This window comes from Thermobia domestica, chromosome 16, assembly GCF_964235325.1.
Source record: "Thermobia domestica chromosome 16, izTheDome1.hap1.1, whole genome shotgun sequence".
Taxonomy (NCBI): Eukaryota; Metazoa; Arthropoda; class Insecta; order Zygentoma; family Lepismatidae; genus Thermobia; species Thermobia domestica.
Genome location: NC_137469.1, coordinates 160,009,760 through 160,029,755, shown reverse-complemented (window position 1 = coordinate 160,029,755; position 19,996 = coordinate 160,009,760). Strand labels below are relative to the sequence as shown.

At 34.4% G+C, this 19,996-nt stretch overlaps 1 protein-coding gene across 1 annotated transcript; it reads left to right on the top strand.

Annotated features, from left to right (window-relative positions):
• Positions 1 to 1,278: 1,278 nt before the first annotated feature.
• LOC145673491 (uncharacterized) lies at positions 1,279 to 19,262 on the top strand. Its single transcript, XM_081743242.1, has 4 exons — positions 1,279 to 1,703; positions 7,036 to 7,243; positions 13,883 to 14,035; positions 18,740 to 19,262. Exons 1-4 carry the CDS (start codon positions 1,530 to 1,532, stop codon positions 19,030 to 19,032), a joined length of 828 nt encoding a protein of 275 aa, XP_081599368.1. The 5' UTR covers positions 1,279 to 1,529; the 3' UTR covers positions 19,033 to 19,262.
• The last annotated feature ends 734 nt before the right edge of the window (positions 19,263 to 19,996 follow it).

Sequence of the window (19,996 nt, the reverse complement as noted above, 5' to 3'; positions counted from 1 at the left end):
GAAAAAAGATCTAAAACTCGGTAATGGAGTAACGCAATATTTAAAACTAAATATATTCCTGAACCGCGTATCATTGGTGAACATTGGGGGCGCGGTGGCTCAGTGGTAGAGCGTTCACCTCTGGTGCTTGGGGTCCCGGGTTCGATCCCAGCCCCCGCCAAGTGAACTTTGTGGTGGACAAACACCGTGCTCGTGGGTTTTCTCGGGGTTCTCCCGTTTCCTCCCACTTTCTTCATTCCACCATTTCACTCATCTCTCATAATCACCGTCTCCTTTAGCCTAACCGGCATAACCGTGGGACGTAAAACTCAAAGATTTCATTTCATTGGTGAACATTTTTATTGATTGTCAAATTTTCTTCTCACTTCTTCCATTAAAACTTTCGCAAAAATTGCAGCGCAACGCAATACAAAACGAGATCACTCGACCAGACGTTTCTACCAAATAGAAAATTTGTAGGTAAAATATGGTGTGATACATTTTTCGTGAAGGAATGAGAGTGCAAATATAAGTAATTACTATCAGTACATAGCATATTGAAATGAATTTTGAGTGATAGTGAAGGTAATGTATGTGTAAATGTTCTCTTCAGCTATCCTCGTTTGTGCCTATACCCACTGTCACTGACGTGCCTGCTCCTTATGAACGCACCCTCTCGCTTCCGCTCGGACCTCTCGCGTAGGCTCCTGCCCTGACTAAATTAGATAGCATTTGTGCTTTTAATGGCCAACTAGAACAAGTAAGTTCGTGTTTTATGCACTGCAATTTTATGCCATACGTCCACATTGTATTTATACTGACCCTCCTGAAGCCAATCTGCAAGTAGTAATGGATTTCCTTATTGAGTGCATGTTCTACTAAAAGAAATACGAAGTTCTAACCTAACCTGAACGTGTAACAAATGTGGCAAAATTTGAAAGAAACATCTGCTCGAGTAATGCCTAGAAAACATACAAAAATCAAATGAAACTCCTACGCCTTTTACAAAAAAATAAAACAGGTTTTGCGTTACGTTGACACTAAACGTTATAGAATATGAACGCGTCTCAACTCTCATTATATATTGAACTTCGTAAAATTTGTGAAGCAATACGAAACATATAAATGCAAAATTGTTATGTTTATTAACGAAATGAAAATAGAGATTTTTTTGTTGTGTTGGCGCAAAACATTGATCGATTGATTCTTAATCACTGCAGTTCGGTATTTTCCAGTTCAAAATATTAACAATGTTTCAGGTGTGCATCACTTATATCATCGTAATGTTGTTATTTCTATACGATGTAATATTATAATATACTCTAATTCATTTGCTAGTATTTACGTAAATAATTAAATTTGAATGATACATGAATATATACGAATTATATATTTATTAAAATGTCCTCCATTTTCCAAGTAATTTGGATGTATGATGTCCCTTTGGATGTATGATAAGTGTTTGACTACATAGGAACACTGATCTAAGTCGGACTTTCGTAAGAAGAATCTTCGAGGCAGAGAAGTGTTTTGTTTTCATTATTTGAAACATGGCGAGGAGACCGTTCACTAAATACGAAAAAAAGTTAGTTATCAAACTCGTAGCAGAAAATTACGCCGTAATTGAAGACAAAAAAAGCGATGTTGTTTCCAATCGAAAGAAACGGGCAGCTTGGGAGAAAATAGCAGAGCAATTCAATGCTGATTCAAGAATAGAAGCCTACGTAAGTGAATGAATTAGGTATTAAGAATAATGTAAGATGCTGTTTGCGTATTCATAGCGAAATAATTCATAAAGCTGAAGATCTTTTTGTAACACTACTGGTACATAAGAAATGTTAATTTGTACATAAATGTAAAGTTAAGAAAATTCAGCAATATGTTGTCTGAGAAACAAAACATCTTCATTGAAAATAAGAAACAATGTTTAGCAAAAGGAGTTCAGATATTTTTTTCTTAAAAGAATGGCGCAGTTTTACTATACGAATCTCAAGATTGTGAAATGTACAAACCCTGCATGGTTTCTAACCGGTTCCTACTACTACTACAATGAATCCATATAATAAAACTGTACGCAATTTATAATTTCGGTAGTTTGTGTTAGATTATATTAGTGTAAGGGTCCAGCATAATTTTTGAAAACAATGATAGAATTTCGCTTCTTTCTATTAATATCAGGTTAGTTTAGATTAGTTCAGAAGCTTGTGTTATGTTAGATTCTGTTACGTTATGTTAGACTGTTAGACCTAAGTATTTGCATCTTCCATTTCTCTTGGAAGTTTTGTATTGTTTACGTACTTCTGGGCCCCTTCTGATAACATTTACCAAAATAAGCTTCACGTATGAATTTTACTTAATTCGTTCATAGTTACGACATATATATATATATATATAATATACCCCACCTCAAGGAGCGTTCCAGAAATTCATTAAAATTTATTTTACGAACTTAATGGTTGCCTTGAAAATTGGATTTTTTTTTGCGATGCATGAGGGTAGTTATATGTCTACTTAAATAAATCGCGTACCCTTAATATATGTCTACATTCTTACATTTTAATGCTTTTGAGTTAGGCGAATGTAAGAAATATCAGAATTAGACGCACATATATAATAACAAGAAATGTAGTGTTTTCTGCGTAAAGATTCACAATAGCCCAGCACATATATTAAACCTTGGCAAAAATTCGTTTGGTTCCTTCAATACACGTATTATAGGTACAGATTTAATTTTCCTATATATGCTCATATTACAAGATTTAAATCGTACGGATAACAAACTGTTGGCACCTATTACACTCAGAGAGTGAATAGGCAGGCGAGTAGAGTAAAAGGTTAGGTCACTGGCTTTAACATACGTAATTCAAATGCCTATAAAGTGATCTGCGTGTATAGTTCGAAAATTTGCACGTAAAATTTAGTACAGAGCATCGCAGGACATGTTTCAAAAGGAGAAATTTCGACAGACAACTAAATTGAACGTTAATTAATAGTGATGACTAAAATGTTTAAATAAGTCTCATATTTAAGTCAGCCTTTATCCATTGTGCCTAAAGCGTGATAAATACACATCGCGGTAGCAACTCATAAAAATCAGAAGAGATTAAACAAAATGGCCCATCCTAAGAATATCGGATCCGCTTATGGTTACACGTAGAATATATTAATTCACGGATGAACTCTAATGTTTAAGAATCGTATTTATGTAGGTCATAAATCAACATATACATATAATTAAGAAATGTGTGTTACGTACAGAAAAAATGTACGATGAAGATTAAGCCCTTACGTTTCTATCTACCCAGTAACAGCCAATACTGCCCTCTTGTTCCGTAACCTTCAATACTATCCGCTTGTCTTCGCTATCTCTGACAATTAAGCTTTCCATTAGCACAAGAAACTTCAGCTCCTCGTGCACGCATATGTAATAGAAGTGAACAGTACAGCTGCAAACATCGTTTTTATGACGTAAGACAGCGGGTGTTTATCGTGCCTTCTTACTCCACTATAGGCTACAGGGTATTTCTCTTTAAATTAGGCAGTACATTTGAAAATAATTGTCTTCACAGCGTATCAATTTTCAGTAATGTTTTAAATTTGCACGTAAGATTATGCTTTCGCCAAGATAATAAACAGTGTGGAATCCATTAGGATACTATTACACCAGTAGATTATGATGTTGAAGTATTTTATCTACTGACCCCCAGATGGAAAACAAGCAACAATTATTGCCCAATGAAGTGATGAAAAATGAATTGTAACAGTTTTGACCACTCGAAAGTTGGAATAATACATTTGTGTGTAAAGTGTACACATTAGGTAAATGACAGGCTCAAATTATTTATTGTTACAATACCAGAAGAGAGAGTTTTGCAGTGAGAGAAAATGACCAGAGAAGTGCCAGAAGTTTGAGCTCATCTTTAAGATTATGGCATTTCAGACATTTCAGCTCTCTTTGAAGCTATATAAATGATACTCAGATTATGTTATATCAACGCTGACCATCTGGTTAGCTGATTCAAAGGATCACTAAAGCTGGTAAAAGGAAAATAAAGAGAAAACACAATTGTTTGGGATGAACTTATTTGATGGGTCCTAAGTAAAACTATTTGCTAGTACAGTAAGACAAAAATGCTAACTCTCTACAACCAAATGTGGGGCGAGATAGTATTTCGTTCATGGTTTGGGTATCACACATCACATCCTATTTCTGAAGCAGCAAGGTATGTTACATAGCAATTAATGGTATGTTAATTACTTAAATTTGTATCTCGTACATTAAACAAATACATTTCCTGAGTGAAATTAATGTTGGAATAAAATAACACAATTTGTCGTATTCTTATTTGAAGTATGATCACGCCCTCTGCTTTTTTCCTTTTCTTAGATTATATTTATTTGAAAAAATAAAGCAATATTAAGGATACGCGGAAAGAATTTGTTTATATTTTTATTCCTTCATATCCATTGCTTAATTATCTTTGTGAGCCTCTGTAAATATCTGAATTCAATTGAGCCATGTCCACAATTTCAGAAATATGCTACCTTCTTTCTTAACTGTAGTTGTAAAAATATATATTGCTCGAACTAGCTAACCGTTTAAACTTTATTTTTAGTAGTGGTGGGCACAAAAACCCGATTTCGGTTCTCTTTAAAACGGATTCGATTTTCACCGAAACCGGTTATCGGCTTTTTCCAAAATTTGTTCTATTTGTGACCAGAATAGTGTTTCGTTGTTCTCCGGAAACCGATTCCGTTTGCAGAGAAGTAGTTTTATGCGTTTTCCAAAAGTTTTCACCGAAACCAGTCCACCGAAACAGGTTTAGGAGAAAACCGATTCCGGTGAAAAAGCAAACCGGTTTTGGAGAAAACCGAAATGTCAGTTTTGGGATTTCGGTATTTTTAGAAACCGGTTTCCGGTTTTTAAAAATAAAAACCGGTTTTGTGCATCCGTAATTTTTAGTTGCTATTTGGGACAGTACGTATATAATAGTGCTGGTTTTAGTGGGGTGCTTAGAAGGGTTTTATTAGTCTTTACTGTCCTAATGATTAGAGGACTGTGGTTCGAATCACTGAACATAACGAAACTATAGTCACTGGCTGGCTGCAAGAACACATTTTTGTACAAGTGCAAGTTAATAATGGTGAAGTTAATATCTTGTACACTGCTAAATATAAACGTGAAAGACAGTGTGTTTCAAAACAACAAAAAACAACGTTTGGGAGGTAATTTGTGACATGAAGGTAAAACAAAAAGTATAGACCAACCTGAGTGCAGAAATCTGTCATTTCGGATTTATAGGCTGTTGAAAGCATAAAATAAAGGACTTTAGAGGTACATAGCTCCAATATTATGGAACCTACAATAGTCGGATCAAGACTTCAGCTAGGAACTGGTATGTGCACTATCCAAAAATACATGTTTCAGAATGCTGGTGTACTCGCGCAACAATTTTTATAGAGTGGGTTTAGCTAGGGCATATAGTTTGAAGTATTCATCAATTACCTCTATAAAAATTCTTGCGGAAGTACCGCAGGATTCAGAAACATGAATATTTGGATAGGACACACATCAGTTTCTATGTGAAGTCGACCCGACTAAGGTAGCTCCCATGGTATTGGAACTATAGACCTTTAAAGTTCATTCTTTGATGTTTTCTGCAGCATATAGCTCCGGAATTACGAATTTCTGCTCCCAGGCAGGTCTATACTTTGTCTTATCGTCGTGTCAGGAATCACTTCCCAACGTTGTCGGTGTTGCTTTGAAACACCCATATATATGTATATATTTCACATATTTAACATAGCAAATATGATATTTAGTGGCGCTAAAATATGTAGTAATATTAATAAATATTGATTGGAAATTGGAAGGAACATGTTATAACTGAAATATAAAACTTGCTGTACATTACAGAACCACTAAATTGAGAATTTGTTGACAATTTTACACAACTGCACATTAATATTTTTCTATCTTTTTATGTATAACCCCATTAATTGTCGAGTTCGAGTCACGGACGCTAAATAACAATATAATCCCAAATGACACTACCTTTAGTTTGCTCCTTATTTCTGCTGTTTGCCATATATGATAATTATAACTTGGAATAATTCGGAGATAGGACGCTTGAAGATATTCTTAATTACGCATCATGATTAGATATTCGTATGCACAGCACCATGTTAACCATTTTATAATATTCGCACTTAAATATATTTGATTGTTGTAGTTCTGTACTGCAAAGAAGCTAAATTTTGAGTAAATTAGGTGATGAATATGTTTCCTGTATCTCAAATATTACATTTATACATACGGAAACTGATATTGTAAACTGCAGCCCCAGTGAAAGGCATTTCAATATTTAACTACACCCTGCCTATTTAAACGTCTATATTGTAGTCTCTTTGTTTTCTTCTTCCGTTGAATTGCTCATCTTCAGCGGACTATACAGGACAGAACGGGAGAGAGAAGAGTTAGGTACCGTATCATTAAGAAGGGAAATTCACATATACTCACTTTCCATTCTTTTCGAAATCCAGACTAATTGGAATAAAATTAATTGTAACTTTCCGTACGTCCATAATAATTGTGATATATCAATTTCACAAGAAAATTGCTTTTAAGCACTGTTAATCTTGGGCCATTCGAGGAAGTCCCGAAAAGAATTACTTTTTTTTTTTTAATTTGTTTTTTGCTCTGACGAGAGTAGGTAAGAGAAACGTTGTTTTTTAAATCCCGGAGGTGAGTGTCAAAGTAGGAATGACATCGTCATTCATGTTATTCATAACAGACAAACTAGATTAATGTTTATTTTTATAGTCAAGATTAGATTCCCCACATAATATTATATTTTGTTTGTTATAATAGTTATTATAACAAACTTTGTCATAATAGTTTATTAGGATTTGGTGGAAACGAATTGAAAAATGAAATGAATTACTTTTATGTATCGGTATCGAGTGTTTTGATGGCCTAAACGAATGCCTAGTCTTTGTATTGCATAATTTATTTGAATATTGCCTAGTTAGATCCTATATATTGTGTATTTTTAGGCACAAACAAAACAGTTAATGAAACTGTGGTCGAATTTAAAGTTCGATGAAAAGAGGAGAAAACTTCGTCAGAGAATAACAGAAACAACAAATTCTGTCCTACCATCAGACACATCATTAGACCAGGAAGTACAAACTCTTGTTCCAGATCTAGTTGTTAACCTCCCAGCAACATCAAATGGGGATACTGTTTCAATTCAAAATTATGGTAAGTATAAAGTACAATGCAATCTTAAACGATATAACACTAGAAAAAATTTGGCATAATTTTAAAACTGTTTTCCACGATAGCTGTCATAATTATCTATTTTTAACTGAAATAATCTACAGATGAGAGATTTAATGTGGACGCTTAAGATGAGCGAGGAAAGTAAAATGAGTAGCTTCCGTCAAGAAGGGAAAGTGGGGAAGTTTCCTTGTGCACATTATTCAGAGTGACAGAACATTGAAAATATATGTTCATCCACATTGAAAATATATGAAAATGAAGTGTGAGAGTCATCTTAATCGATCCCCATCCTAAAAATAAATCTTATCTCACCCACCATAATTGTTAATCTCCTATTATTCAAATTGAGAAATGTAGGTGATGCTGAACACAGCCCTAAACAGGGAGATCTAAAAAGACTAAGAAAAAGCCATTGAAAATCAGGAAAACTCTTAAAGCTAGACAAAAATCTACCACAGATATGAATTCCTGAGTAAATTCCAGTTACAGATGATATGTTAATTTATGAGTTAGCAAAACTGAACTACGACTTCTTCTTTACTACTATATTTGGTGATGGTGAAGTAATACGCTGGGAGGTGTAATATCGATTCGTGTGTAAAATACCCCAGACTTTAAAACTGCTAACCTCTCGGTGGGTCTAGATCCTTGTTTTTGAGATGTATATCTAATAGTAATTGCGTGCTATTTTGTTACTGTTTGGATCGCGACACGACGTGAGAGGTACCGTCGCGACTTTGTGCTTCATATATTCATCCATATTGTTTGGAACTTACTCGACTCACATGTTCTACTAACGCTGAATAGTATGTAATGAATCAGCGAATCCAGTCTTGTGTATGCAAATTTTACTTGCGAATTAACTTTGCACTCCTAAGCAAGGTAATTAGTGTCTTCAGTAATTAAAATATTAAACTTGATGCACCGCCTTTCAATACAAAATTTACAGAAGACAAATATAACCGAGCTTATCAAATGTCAAAGTTGCGTAACATATTATTGCTGTTGCGTTTGTCTCTCAGAATTTACCTCCCGTTCGGTGCAAATCAAATACAATTCTTATCTCCTTAAAAATTATTTGCTCTAAGTAGACGAAATATGATTAAAACATATCTATATAACTACATTTGCACTTACAAGAATTAAGTATAATAACTAATTAATGAGAAAATTAAATTATGGTCTCCTTATAATAATAATGTTCCATTGCATATTACTGCTTCACTTGCACTGCACTTCATTCACATATGTGACAAGGAATACAATTAGAGATGCCCGCCCTACTTCTGTTAGTAAGAGTAAATGAAGTTGTAATTCCTGATACATCTTGAGGAACTAGTAATTGTCGTTTGATTGTAAGTTTTCTTAATACAGATAATATGACGTATTGAAATGTATTTGCATGTTGTTCATGAACAACTGACTAAATTAGTACTTCGTGAGAGTAGGTCCCGATTTCTATTTCAGATGAAAGTACTTGTCTCGATAGAAAGTAGTAGTGAATGGGATGCCGTTCTAAGCAGTAAGTCCCGTCTCATCTAGCTTCGACCCTTACGAGCAATATTAATTCAAACATCCAAATGTACTTACATTAGTACCGGGTTAATCCATATGAAGTAGGGTTTCTTGGTCATTTTTAATTTCCTTATATGCTATTACCGTATATATTACCAGCACAAAACTGGCTTTTCAAAATTGTAACTCCAACCTGTTTGTGAGCTTTGAGCAGTTGTGTTGAGCAGCGCGTTGCAATAAGTGACTTTGCAGCGTAATCTTCTGTACCTTAGGACTGAAGAATTCAAAACAGTTTCTTCACCATTTTTTCTTCTTCAATTTTCTCTTAGAATGAAAAAAAAACTTAATTGAATCCTAATTGGTGAAAATTACTGCCTAAGCTTAATATAAAAATATAAGAAATTCTACTCTTTAGAGCTGAAGTTTGTAATGAAGAGGTGAAATGCCAAAGTTTATTAATTTATTATTGTATATAATTCATATAGTTATCAAACATTTTTAGGGTTATCAAGTCTAGGAGGCTCAGGGGGTAGGTCATGTAGCCACAATAGAAGAAAGTAGGAACGCTTTTAAAATGTTTTTACTGGGAGTCTAATCGGAAAATGTCCCTTAGGAAGACCTAAGCGCAGATAAGTGGATAATATTCGGATGGATCTTGCAGAAATAGGGGTACAAAGCAGAAACTGGATCCAGATGGTTAAGGACAGAGGTCAATGGAGAGCTTTCGTTCCATAGGTTAGAGTGAGGTAGTTAATTATTATAAATGGTACTGGACTCACAATAGGTAGAGTAACAACATTGATAAGTGCTTTCTACCTTTTTTAAAAAAATTTGAAATATTTGCGAAATCTGAGGTATGGTAACTCTGGTGGGATACGGAGTAAAAATATATATTTTCTTTTCTTTTTACAGAGTATACATCTATATAAGAGAACACTATAATTAAATTTTTAACTTTAATATTTGATTATAAACCAAGTAATGAATTTTCAAAGTTGCATGGAAAATTCATGTTTACGCTACTCTCGGTCATTTATTTTAGAACTAAATACTTCACAAAGTTACCATTGAACACATTGTTTTATTTTTTTATTTATATTGTAATGTTGAATAACTTACACCGTAGTATACTCTTACATTATTTAAAGAACGGAGTTCAGCTTGAAAATTAAATAAAACTGATAACCAACCACAAATAAAATAAGTCATTGGAAGTAATAAGAAACAAAAGTACTATTGGAAAACATGAAACTGATTGTTTTAATTGGATTAAGAATAAGTGACATATAAAGGACATGTCTGGGCACGATTATTAGGCCTACAAGTTTGTACAGGAAGAGTTTTAAGATTGTAGGATGAGCTTGCAACCTCCTTTGGCAAATCAATGACAAAACGTCATTGGTATGGCAAAAATTGAAAACAAAAATGGGGATGTTTCAATGTTTTGAGTACGTTTACTTGCGTTAAATGAAGTTTTTCTGATTTTTTAAAGTAAAATAGTCTAAATTTGAGAATAATAAGAATATGTTTGTTATTGTAAATTTATTTCCGATATCCGCTTTTCCAGTATAAAATTTTAGCTTAAATGAAATTGTGATTATTAGTTTAATTATCATTTATATAAGGAAAAATTTTCATTGCTATAAAGAAAACACTTCATGTTAGTGTCAAAATAGTTTAGAAAATATACCAGGTATAACATTCGATAGAAAATTACATACATATGTTCGATAGAAAATTCACTGTTTATTTGATGTAAATATATTTTCGTATTTGCTTTAGGATAAATGATAATTTTTGCACGCATGACATGAACAAAATATATATTAAAATTTGCATTACAAAATAATTGAACGCGGAACTACGGATAGTATCATAAAATTCTGTTATGAATTTAAAAAGGGAATGAAACTATATTCATGCCATTGTCTGGATGTAATGTTCTTTATTACTAAAATGAATCAGCAGGATGATCCGAGCATAAATCGAACCTATAGTTGAGTGATGAAAAATACTCGCCCTACTTCTTTTAATGAATGTAAACGCAGTGATTCGTTATAGTTCTTGAAGAAATAGTAGTTACCTTTCGTTTCAAAGTTTCCTTACTAATGAAATAAATGAGAATAAAGCTTAGTCACATTCATTCCGTGAGTTCTCAGAAAATTATGCTTATAATTAGAACAAATTTACTGTCACTTTGTATATCCAATACAGTACTTCAGTTTTATTGGATATGCTTGTACTACAATTACTTGTATTACTGCAGCGTAACTCCAAGGTTACCACCTACCCTTCGACTCTTCAACAAACCTCAAAGCGACTTAAAGCAAATTAGGTGGCATGAAAATTTTCCCACAGGAATCAAAAAGCATAACATCGTTACTTACTAAATTATGGAAACCACTACAAAGTGGATAGTTTCTTATAAAACGCCCTTCTAACTTTTAAACTAGCACGTAAAAGTCACAGAAGTTATTCATGATAGAAATTACATGGGAAATTTATTGTACATATTCTGCAATGCAACCAAGTTAACAGGGTTACCAACGATGTTATTTTTAAATTGAACTGCGTCAGGTTATTATATATTTTAAATTTATATGTTATAGGAAAACTTACGATATTACATCTATTATTTCGTGTTACGAGCTAAGGCGATACAGTACCGGAAGCATTCAAATTTTGGAATCGTCTTAATAAGTAATAACATAAGTGAATCAGACGGGGCAATGCACATCCAAAGTGCCATTGAATCGAATCATATGCATATAATACATTTCAAATAAATAGGCACAAAGCTACAAGAGATTCAAAATCCTTTGTAACTTTACTCCTATTTATTCGAAACCCGTCTCACCATAATCACTATATTGCACACAAGAATACTTTGAATGACATTGCCTCCTAGTCTAACTCTCGTTATTATTGCTCTAGAGGTCTCCACAATTTGGATGTTCGAAATATTGTAGTATCTTTATTTTGTAATGCTTAATAATAAATGAGGTATTGAATTTTTTTTTAGCCTATAAGAGTTGAGAAATATAACTTAATGTTCGGTTGCAGTACCTTCGATTTCTTGGTATTGCAGAATGTCAGACGTTTTCCTTGTCTGTTTTATTATCAAAGTTTCACGCTATGTTATCTATTAGTTTATAAGGTGCAAGTGCGTTTCTAGATATACCTTCATGTAACCCTGTATATACAGAGGTACATGAAGTTTGAGCAAACTTCATTGCAGAAAAAGTAGTAGCGTTACAAAGCACCAAACTGCATCATTTCCAACTGTGAAGTTGCACTTTCCTTTGTATAGCATTCACTTTACAAATCATTGTATATGAAGCTATCTGTGACAGGAGAAATGTCAACCCGATAACCGAACTCTTGCTAAAGACAACCAACATGTCCTCCAGGACTGTGGTTGTTGCACGTTTAATTCTCTTTCTATTTTCCGCAATATCGTGTGAAACAGGAGAAGCGTATACAAAATCATTTACAAACTCCAAGAAAATATCTCAGGTAATGATATCTGAAAACACAGAAGCCGTTTTAGGATACATGATCCGGATCACGACCAATCCAATAGTTGGGTTAATCTATATTAGATATGCGCTAACACCGCAGCGAAAATTTATATGAACCTAATCTAACTGAAACACAAAGTTACAAGAGTCACTATTAAACAACAGTATTTGATAGTTCTCCAACATCTCAGTGAACAAAAATGTTCTATTACATTTAGTTCTTCAAAGAAGAAAGGCTCATAAAATTTACTAGGGGACATGACAAAACATATTGGCCTTTGTAGAATCTCGCTCGTGTTCAACACTGTCATGAACGTTTTCTGTTCCCCAAACTCTACAATTGTGCCTTTTAACTTTGCCATATGTATAGAGTTGCCTAGTCATAAATAATATGAAATTCACAAACTCATCTTGTTTCCGCTGCAATACACAAGAAAACTGGAATCGTGTGTCTCTTTCTTGAAAATATACGCTTTCGCTTTAAGTATAGTCTATGCAGTTTCGTGTTTAATTGTTCTTTCACTCAAAATACTCCACATAGTAGTTTTTGTCATTTGTAGCTAACGTGCACCAGTGTGTAGATTTTCTGAGACTCGTTTTCATGGGCGTCTGTCTCCCATGTCATGGGTCTTGCACTCACCTACACCACCACTTCTCTTTATCACACACAAAGATCCCATTGCAATAAACCTATGCCAGTTGGAGATTGCCTTGCTGATTAGTACTATTCTCCCTATCTTCATCCTAAATTTTCGTTGGGCATTCGTTACACTCTTTGACTTTTTTTAATTCCACCACACAAAAAGCTTTCTCGGTTCCAGAAAGCGCCATCTTGATTTATACACCACCTAGTGACCATATATGCAACTACATGAGACACTTGCGATGAGCAAAGAACTCACAAGTGTACTTTTTGACATGTTCTTTGTTACACTACTCGTTTGTTTACTATAGTTTTGTTCAAATCATATATAAATAGTAATGTATTTTATTTTTTGAATTTTTGAAAGTATATATATATATATATATATATATATATATATATATATATATATATATATATATATAGATAGATAGATAGATAGATATAGATATAGATATATACTTGATACTGCTATTACAACGTCTAATTAGTGACTATGCACGAAACAAAACAAGAAAGTCTACGTGGATAAGAGCCGAAAGTGGTTTCTTTCCTGCATTATGACCGTCAGAAATCGTGCAAAACTTAAGTTCTATCGCATAAATTATAACAATAGGAAAGGCAATTGTGAAATTTGCAAAGAAAGGCGTATCTGTAGTTTCCGAACGTCCCATACTGAGGACTCTGTGACAATTGCGCATGAGGGTTCCCGAGGAAAGTAAGGAAATCTGAAATGAAACAAACAAACAAAAAAAAGGTTAATTAGCCGTTCTCGATTTACAAGAAAATGCTCCGCTTGCATTACTTCTAGATTTTATCATGTTAAATAAAGCTGTTAAAAATGTATCCTTGCTTTAAGTTAGATTTTACAGTATTCATTGTTGGCGGAATGTACTACAGTAACAAACATCACTGACTTTTCTCCTTGGATTCTTACAGACATTGCGAAGAAACCTTCAGATCGTAGCTCATATTCAGAATCCAACGAAGATGACGGGGATGGTAACGATGAGGATGATGAAGATGGGGACGGAGATTATGTAGTTACAGAAGTAAATATTGGAGAAATAGAGGAAAATACTAGTACATCAGGTGTGTGTTCAACTTTAAAAATTTGAAATATGACGGCATTACTGTACTTACACGAATACTTTGTAAAAGAGGTTACAATAACTGGAAAGCTCGCTTGCAGTTGTGGCCTTTTGCGAAGTTGTAGTTGCTAATAGCAGTAAAAATCAAAATTATGATGCAATAAAATTCGAAGATCGTGAATCCAGACAATGGTAAAAAGGTTAATTGAATCGTCAGTTTTAAGAAGGGAATGAAGACCAAAAATGGTAAAATGAGTATTTGTTAACCTATACCATATTAACACCTACATTATTTCCAAGTTCCACTCTACACGTGAGTGGTATAGTGTATAGTTCTCAAGTTCCAATACGCACATGGTGGTTATTAAATTAAACTCTTACCACTTGTACAGTCTTTTCTGCACATTTTTGTGTTTGGATTTATTGCTTTTTTTTAAACATGACGATTGAATTAAAATATCTTGAAATGTATATAAGCAACATTTGAGACACTTTGGCACTACACAGGCTACCGGAAGTGTTATTACAAATGTATATAAGGAAATGTTGCTAGCTCGGTAGAAATTTGTTCTCAGGAATGATATTACCTCAAATTACAACTGACTCAGAATGCCTGCGTTGCAGTAGAAAAAATACATGTATCATACGAAGGATATTGCACACTTTGAGACCAGGAGCGTCATTTCAGATTTTGCTTGGGGGGGGGGGCAAGACCCCTTGATATAAGTAAAATCTCGTGTTTTTCACTGCTTTACTACTATTCTATTGATAAAATCTATATAAATCTCAAACTCAGAGGGGGGCAATTGCCCCTCCCTGCCCCCTCTAAATGACGCCCCTGTTTGAGACTAACAAAAATTAAATAATATAAACTTTATCATTCCAAACTATACATTCGTCATATCAAAGTACTTTATTGTAGTGTTCAATTAGAATATTCCGAAGAAGTAATTGGAAGTAAAATTACTGAAATACAATTTTGCGTTTGACAACGTTGTTTAGACACCCTATTTTTATAAGCAGAGCTAAGGTAATCTTTGGTATTACTTTCATCAAAACCAATCAGATTTTCTCGTATACTATGTAATCATGATTATTCTGTGAACGATCTGTCTTCTTGTGTCTCTTTCAAACTTGACAGTTCTCTTTCAGGTAAGGCATATATATTTCGTTTATTATTATGGAACCGTTCTGAATTTGTCATAACTTAACGTAGTACTTTTTGAAAGAGCATACCAGATTGCAACTCTTACTGGGGTTGGTGGTAGCACCTGTAGATAGCTTATGTAGTGTAATATATCCTCTGTTTTCAAACATTTTTCTCAAAGAACGGAGTACCTTAATTTAAAATCCGCATTTATCTCGGGTTTATAAATCTTACAAAAATAAATAAAATTCAGAGAATATATGGATATTGTGAAATATCCTGTAAATTTTGTTTAAACCACGAATTAGCACGTTTTGTTGTATGGTAGCGCTAATTATGTTTATAGCTTCAAGATGGAAGCATAGTGCCATTCTAATGGTGTTCGGTTTCACAATGAGCTGGATGTTACTAAATTCAAACGTTAAGAGCGGAAGTAAATTATCGACAACTCAGTGTTAGATGTATTCCTGAATTTATTTTTCTCGATTGTTTGGAAGAATTCTCATTTTGTTGATGTGGACCGAGCGCAGTGAATCAGAAAGTTAGAGCACTCTCAGCGGCGAATATTCTCGGGATTTTAAAGTGTTTTATCTCAAATCATTGTAAATAGCGTGAAATGTGCTGTTTTCATATTGTACTTTCCTGCTTAGCTTTTAAGAGTTTTTGACGGTAATTTGCTGTGAAATCTTCATATCAGGAATAATTTTTCAGACTCTATATTAACATTTTGACAAAACGAAAGCGTTCCGTATTTGAAAGTGACTTATTTTTAAGCACTAATGCTGGCATTCCTAAGCATAACTTTGAAAATCACAATAAGAAATAACATACATTGACATAAACTATTAACATTTTGTCGATAACAGAAATATTTTAATTTTTACCGACATTTCAAAAATAAATCATAAGTTAAGGGGCAAAATAGATTTGAATATAGTTTAATTTATCTACAAAATTTGACTGTTCTTAGTTCACGATCCTTTCATTTTAATGCATCATAATTTTCCACTTTATGACCATTAACATTTACAGCTTCGGAAAAAATATATTTTGAAGAGATCTATAAAGCCACATTTTCTTACTTAGTGTCAACGCATCTTACAGTTGGCGAACATTTCTTGTAAGCTAGGAAACAATTATCGTATGATATCAAATCTTAACGGAGTTTTCGCCTATTTTGTGATATTTTATATAATTGTACAGCTTATTTGAGAGCATCAACATAACTTTTCAAAATTTTTCAAAAAGCTTGGTACATAAGAAAGTGATGGTAAAAGCTAGTAATCACAATATCTCATACGTAAAACGTCTTGATAATTTTATACACTGTATTCGGAAGCATACAGTACTTACTTTAGTTGCACGTGTAACCAACCCTAGCTTCTCAACATGTAGCCAGTCGCGTAGATGCTGAGTGCCAGTTTGGTATGTGGTATCCCATGCTCGGTGTAGATCGTGGCGTTCCTAGACAACAAACGTCGTAGAACCTCATGTGACGGTCAGGCACCATTTCACAATCTTCCACACGTCCTCGATAGGCCTATCTCAGAGACATACTAACTATTAGGACAAGGTACCGAGTACACCGCAGTGCGAATTCTAGCTATATGAGGAGGCCATAAAGTATCTAGAATCGAAGGACGTAATTGAAGGTGTCACGAATGTACGGGGGACATCAGAAACATTTAAAATGTGTAGTTTATTGCACCCATAAAACAACGATACGTTTGGCTGTATGGCGACTGCGAACATAAGGCTGAGTCTTATCCACTCAACTGTATGTCTAGGAAAAAGCACAAGGCATAAACTGCTCTCCTCTCCTGAATATTTTGCTCTTTATTCGTCTCACCATTACATCTCTCCTGATACCTTTGAATTTATACTTTGCAATGGACTGGTGTCAAAAGTAATGTGCGAGATTAACACAGAAGCGTAGGTTGGCTCCAAGAATAAATTTTATTTTAGCGTTCATATACTGATATGGGATGGCCGTAGTACCTCTGATCGCACTGTAGGCTTACCGCCTTATTCGACTTGCCTGAACGATTGGTCTATCCAGGTGCTCTAAGGTGATCTGTGCCCTGGGACACTAGTGGTACGTCTGCTATAGAATTCCTTTCTCTTTCATCGTGTGACCACCAGTGGATCACTTAAAATTTACAACCCATGCAAGTGTCAGTTCCATGAAACGAGCACACGGCTCCAAGCAATACGATGTCATTAAATTGTAAAACAGAATTTTCTGGTGCCTCCCTGCCGTCTCGTACATACTGTTATCCACACACAACGGACTCACACATACAACTCGTTGTGTTGTCTGTGACAACTTTTAAACCACAAATAACATGCCCTCAACATTCACTACCTTTGCCAAGCTTCTACGAAGCCCGTTGTGGCGAGATATTAAAACAAAAATCTGTAAATTTCACTCAGATCAGATTAAGTTTATATACTTAAATTGATATAACAGCATATCATTGTGTCGATCTTCATACTGATTGAAATGCTTTTAAAAACAACGTATAAAATTATTCTGTCGAAACTCACACCTCAAAATGTGTGTTAATAGTTTGGAGATCGTTGGGCAATATGACAACTATAGATGTTTGGAGTCAGTCTGTTTAGAACGCTAGAACAACGACTAGAAATGCCTATTTTGCAGCCAAGTAACTATGAACGTGAACGTTTGGTGCGCTGCGGGAAGCAGGGTTGTTATTCTGAATCATCGGAGGTCGTGTGGGTCTTTGTGTACCAGTGGTTCAGCGATTGTGTGCACGATAGGAGTAAAAGGGCTTCCACAGCAGACATGTCTTTTGCGATTTCCCAGCGAGCATCTGGACAAAGGGGCTCTTTGGAAAAAATGACAAAATGGTGACTGACGGTGGGCTTAATCATAGCCCCTTCCCATCTGAAGAAGTGAACACTAAATAATCGATAGGTGGAAGTAAGTCGTTTTTCCGATATTAGTCTCAGACGATTACCCATAGCCTGTTCATTACTGAAAACATCTTTCGGTTGTGTTGAGAGACATTCCAGTGGGAAGCGAATGGAGAGCAGTAGTATTCACCGATTAGAATCGTTTCTGACTCAGAGTGACTGCCGCGTATAAGTCTGTAGGCATCCAAGTGAACTGAAATTCCAGCATGTGTTTGCACTCGTCGAGGGCCGCAACAGCCCTCGTGACGGGGTAATATGGCCTTTCGTCTCGTCTTCATTAAGAGTAGTATATTAATGTCATAGTTCATGATATTCTCAACCCTGTCCGTATTTGCACATAATTTTGTGGGAGCTTTATTTTCCAGCATGATAACGCACGTTCCAATTCCGCCTAAGTAACTAAGCATTCTCTCTACTATGTATAAGTGTTGCATCCTGGCCTATTAGATCTACGGACACAGGCTTTATCGAGGGTTTGACAATGAGTACTGGCTCAGTTGCGTCAAATATCGGCTGTGAGCGTGGAATACCATATTCAAAGAGAAATTTAGCATCTGTATACAGAATAGCAGAAGCTTTCTTCTTTCAGTGATTAATTGACTTCTATTATTTATTTTGCAGGTGTTAGTTCAATTCTTGATAGATATGATCATGATTCTGTACCAAAATCAAAATGTCAGGAAAGTTGTAAGGATAAAGGTGACTTAGTAATTCTGCCACTTTTGAAACAGGAAGCAAAGAGAAGGCTGAAACTCTTGGATCAAGAATTTCGAGAAAGGATCCTATTTCAAGACATAAATATGAAAATCAAGGCTGCAGAGTTACGACAGGCAGAGGCCAAAGCACGCGAGGCTATGGCTAGAGCTCAGATAGCAGAATTTGAACTAAAAAGACTTCTTGACTCAAATAAGTGAAGTTTTTCTACAGGATTTCTCATACATGTACAAATATTATAATATTAAAACATCACATCATTTGTTATATATTTTCTGCATTGAGTGCTTAAACGATGAACCAACACATCATTTCGCTAAAACAATTACTTATTGAGAGAAACCAATAAGAGTGAATGTAAATTTTAAGTATTACAGGACATGTAATGATGTTAGAGGTTGTCGTTTCTTTATAATATTACACCAAATATCTATACTAAACATTATTATATGAATCTTTACATGTAAAATGACCAGCATTTCCGAGCTTACAAGGGTATTATATTAAAAGTATGATAGCAATCAATGCCATATTTATATCAACGTGCGTTTGTATTACATTCTTGAATATACAGATGTAACAGCAACGAGGTAATGCTGAGAACATCGAAACGGTATTATTCTCAGCACGAAGCACAAGAGAATAAAAATATAGAATTTTTTTTTGAAAAAAGATTCGATACTGCGATCTAGATCGACATGGTTTTTAATGTTCTCCACCTTCCTCATATTTTTCTTCGAAGTTTTGTTTTGATCACGATCCAACAATCTGTTTCAAAAACTTATGTTAATATTTTTATGTATGCGTTACAAGAGAATGTCTTATATGTTGTTTTTCTTGTGTCTACACCGAGGAAGCTGTAAAATTATGGATAAATAAATAAATAAATAGGAATAAATTATTAAGCAGATAATCGCTGGTGAAATGAATATGTTCTTCTCTTCGACAGCTTAATCTTGCAATAACATAACATCAGTGTCTACTACTTAAGTTGAAAAAATCCATTGCAGCTCCTATACCTTACTTGTACCTACGTATTATTATTATTACTATTATTATTATTTGAATCTTTAATTGTATTGTTGCCTTTAAGGAACTGTATACAATATGTGTACTGCTACTTATCTTATAAAAGCGTATTACGTACGTAGAAGTACTTCAAAA

What these genes read in the sequence shown, in the direction of transcription:
- LOC145673491 (XM_081743242.1), top strand. Translation starts at nt 1,530, where the DNA reads ATGGCGAGGAGACCGTTCACTAAATACGAAAAAAAGTTAGTTATCAAA. An exon ending in ATTCAAGAATAGAAGCCTAC is followed by an intron (nt 1,704 to 7,035) that starts GTAAGTGAATGA and finishes GTGTATTTTTAG; the next exon opens with GCACAAACAAAACAGTTAAT. An exon ending in GGAAAATACTAGTACATCAG is followed by an intron (nt 14,036 to 18,739) that starts GTGTGTGTTCAA and finishes TTTATTTTGCAG; the next exon opens with GTGTTAGTTCAATTCTTGAT.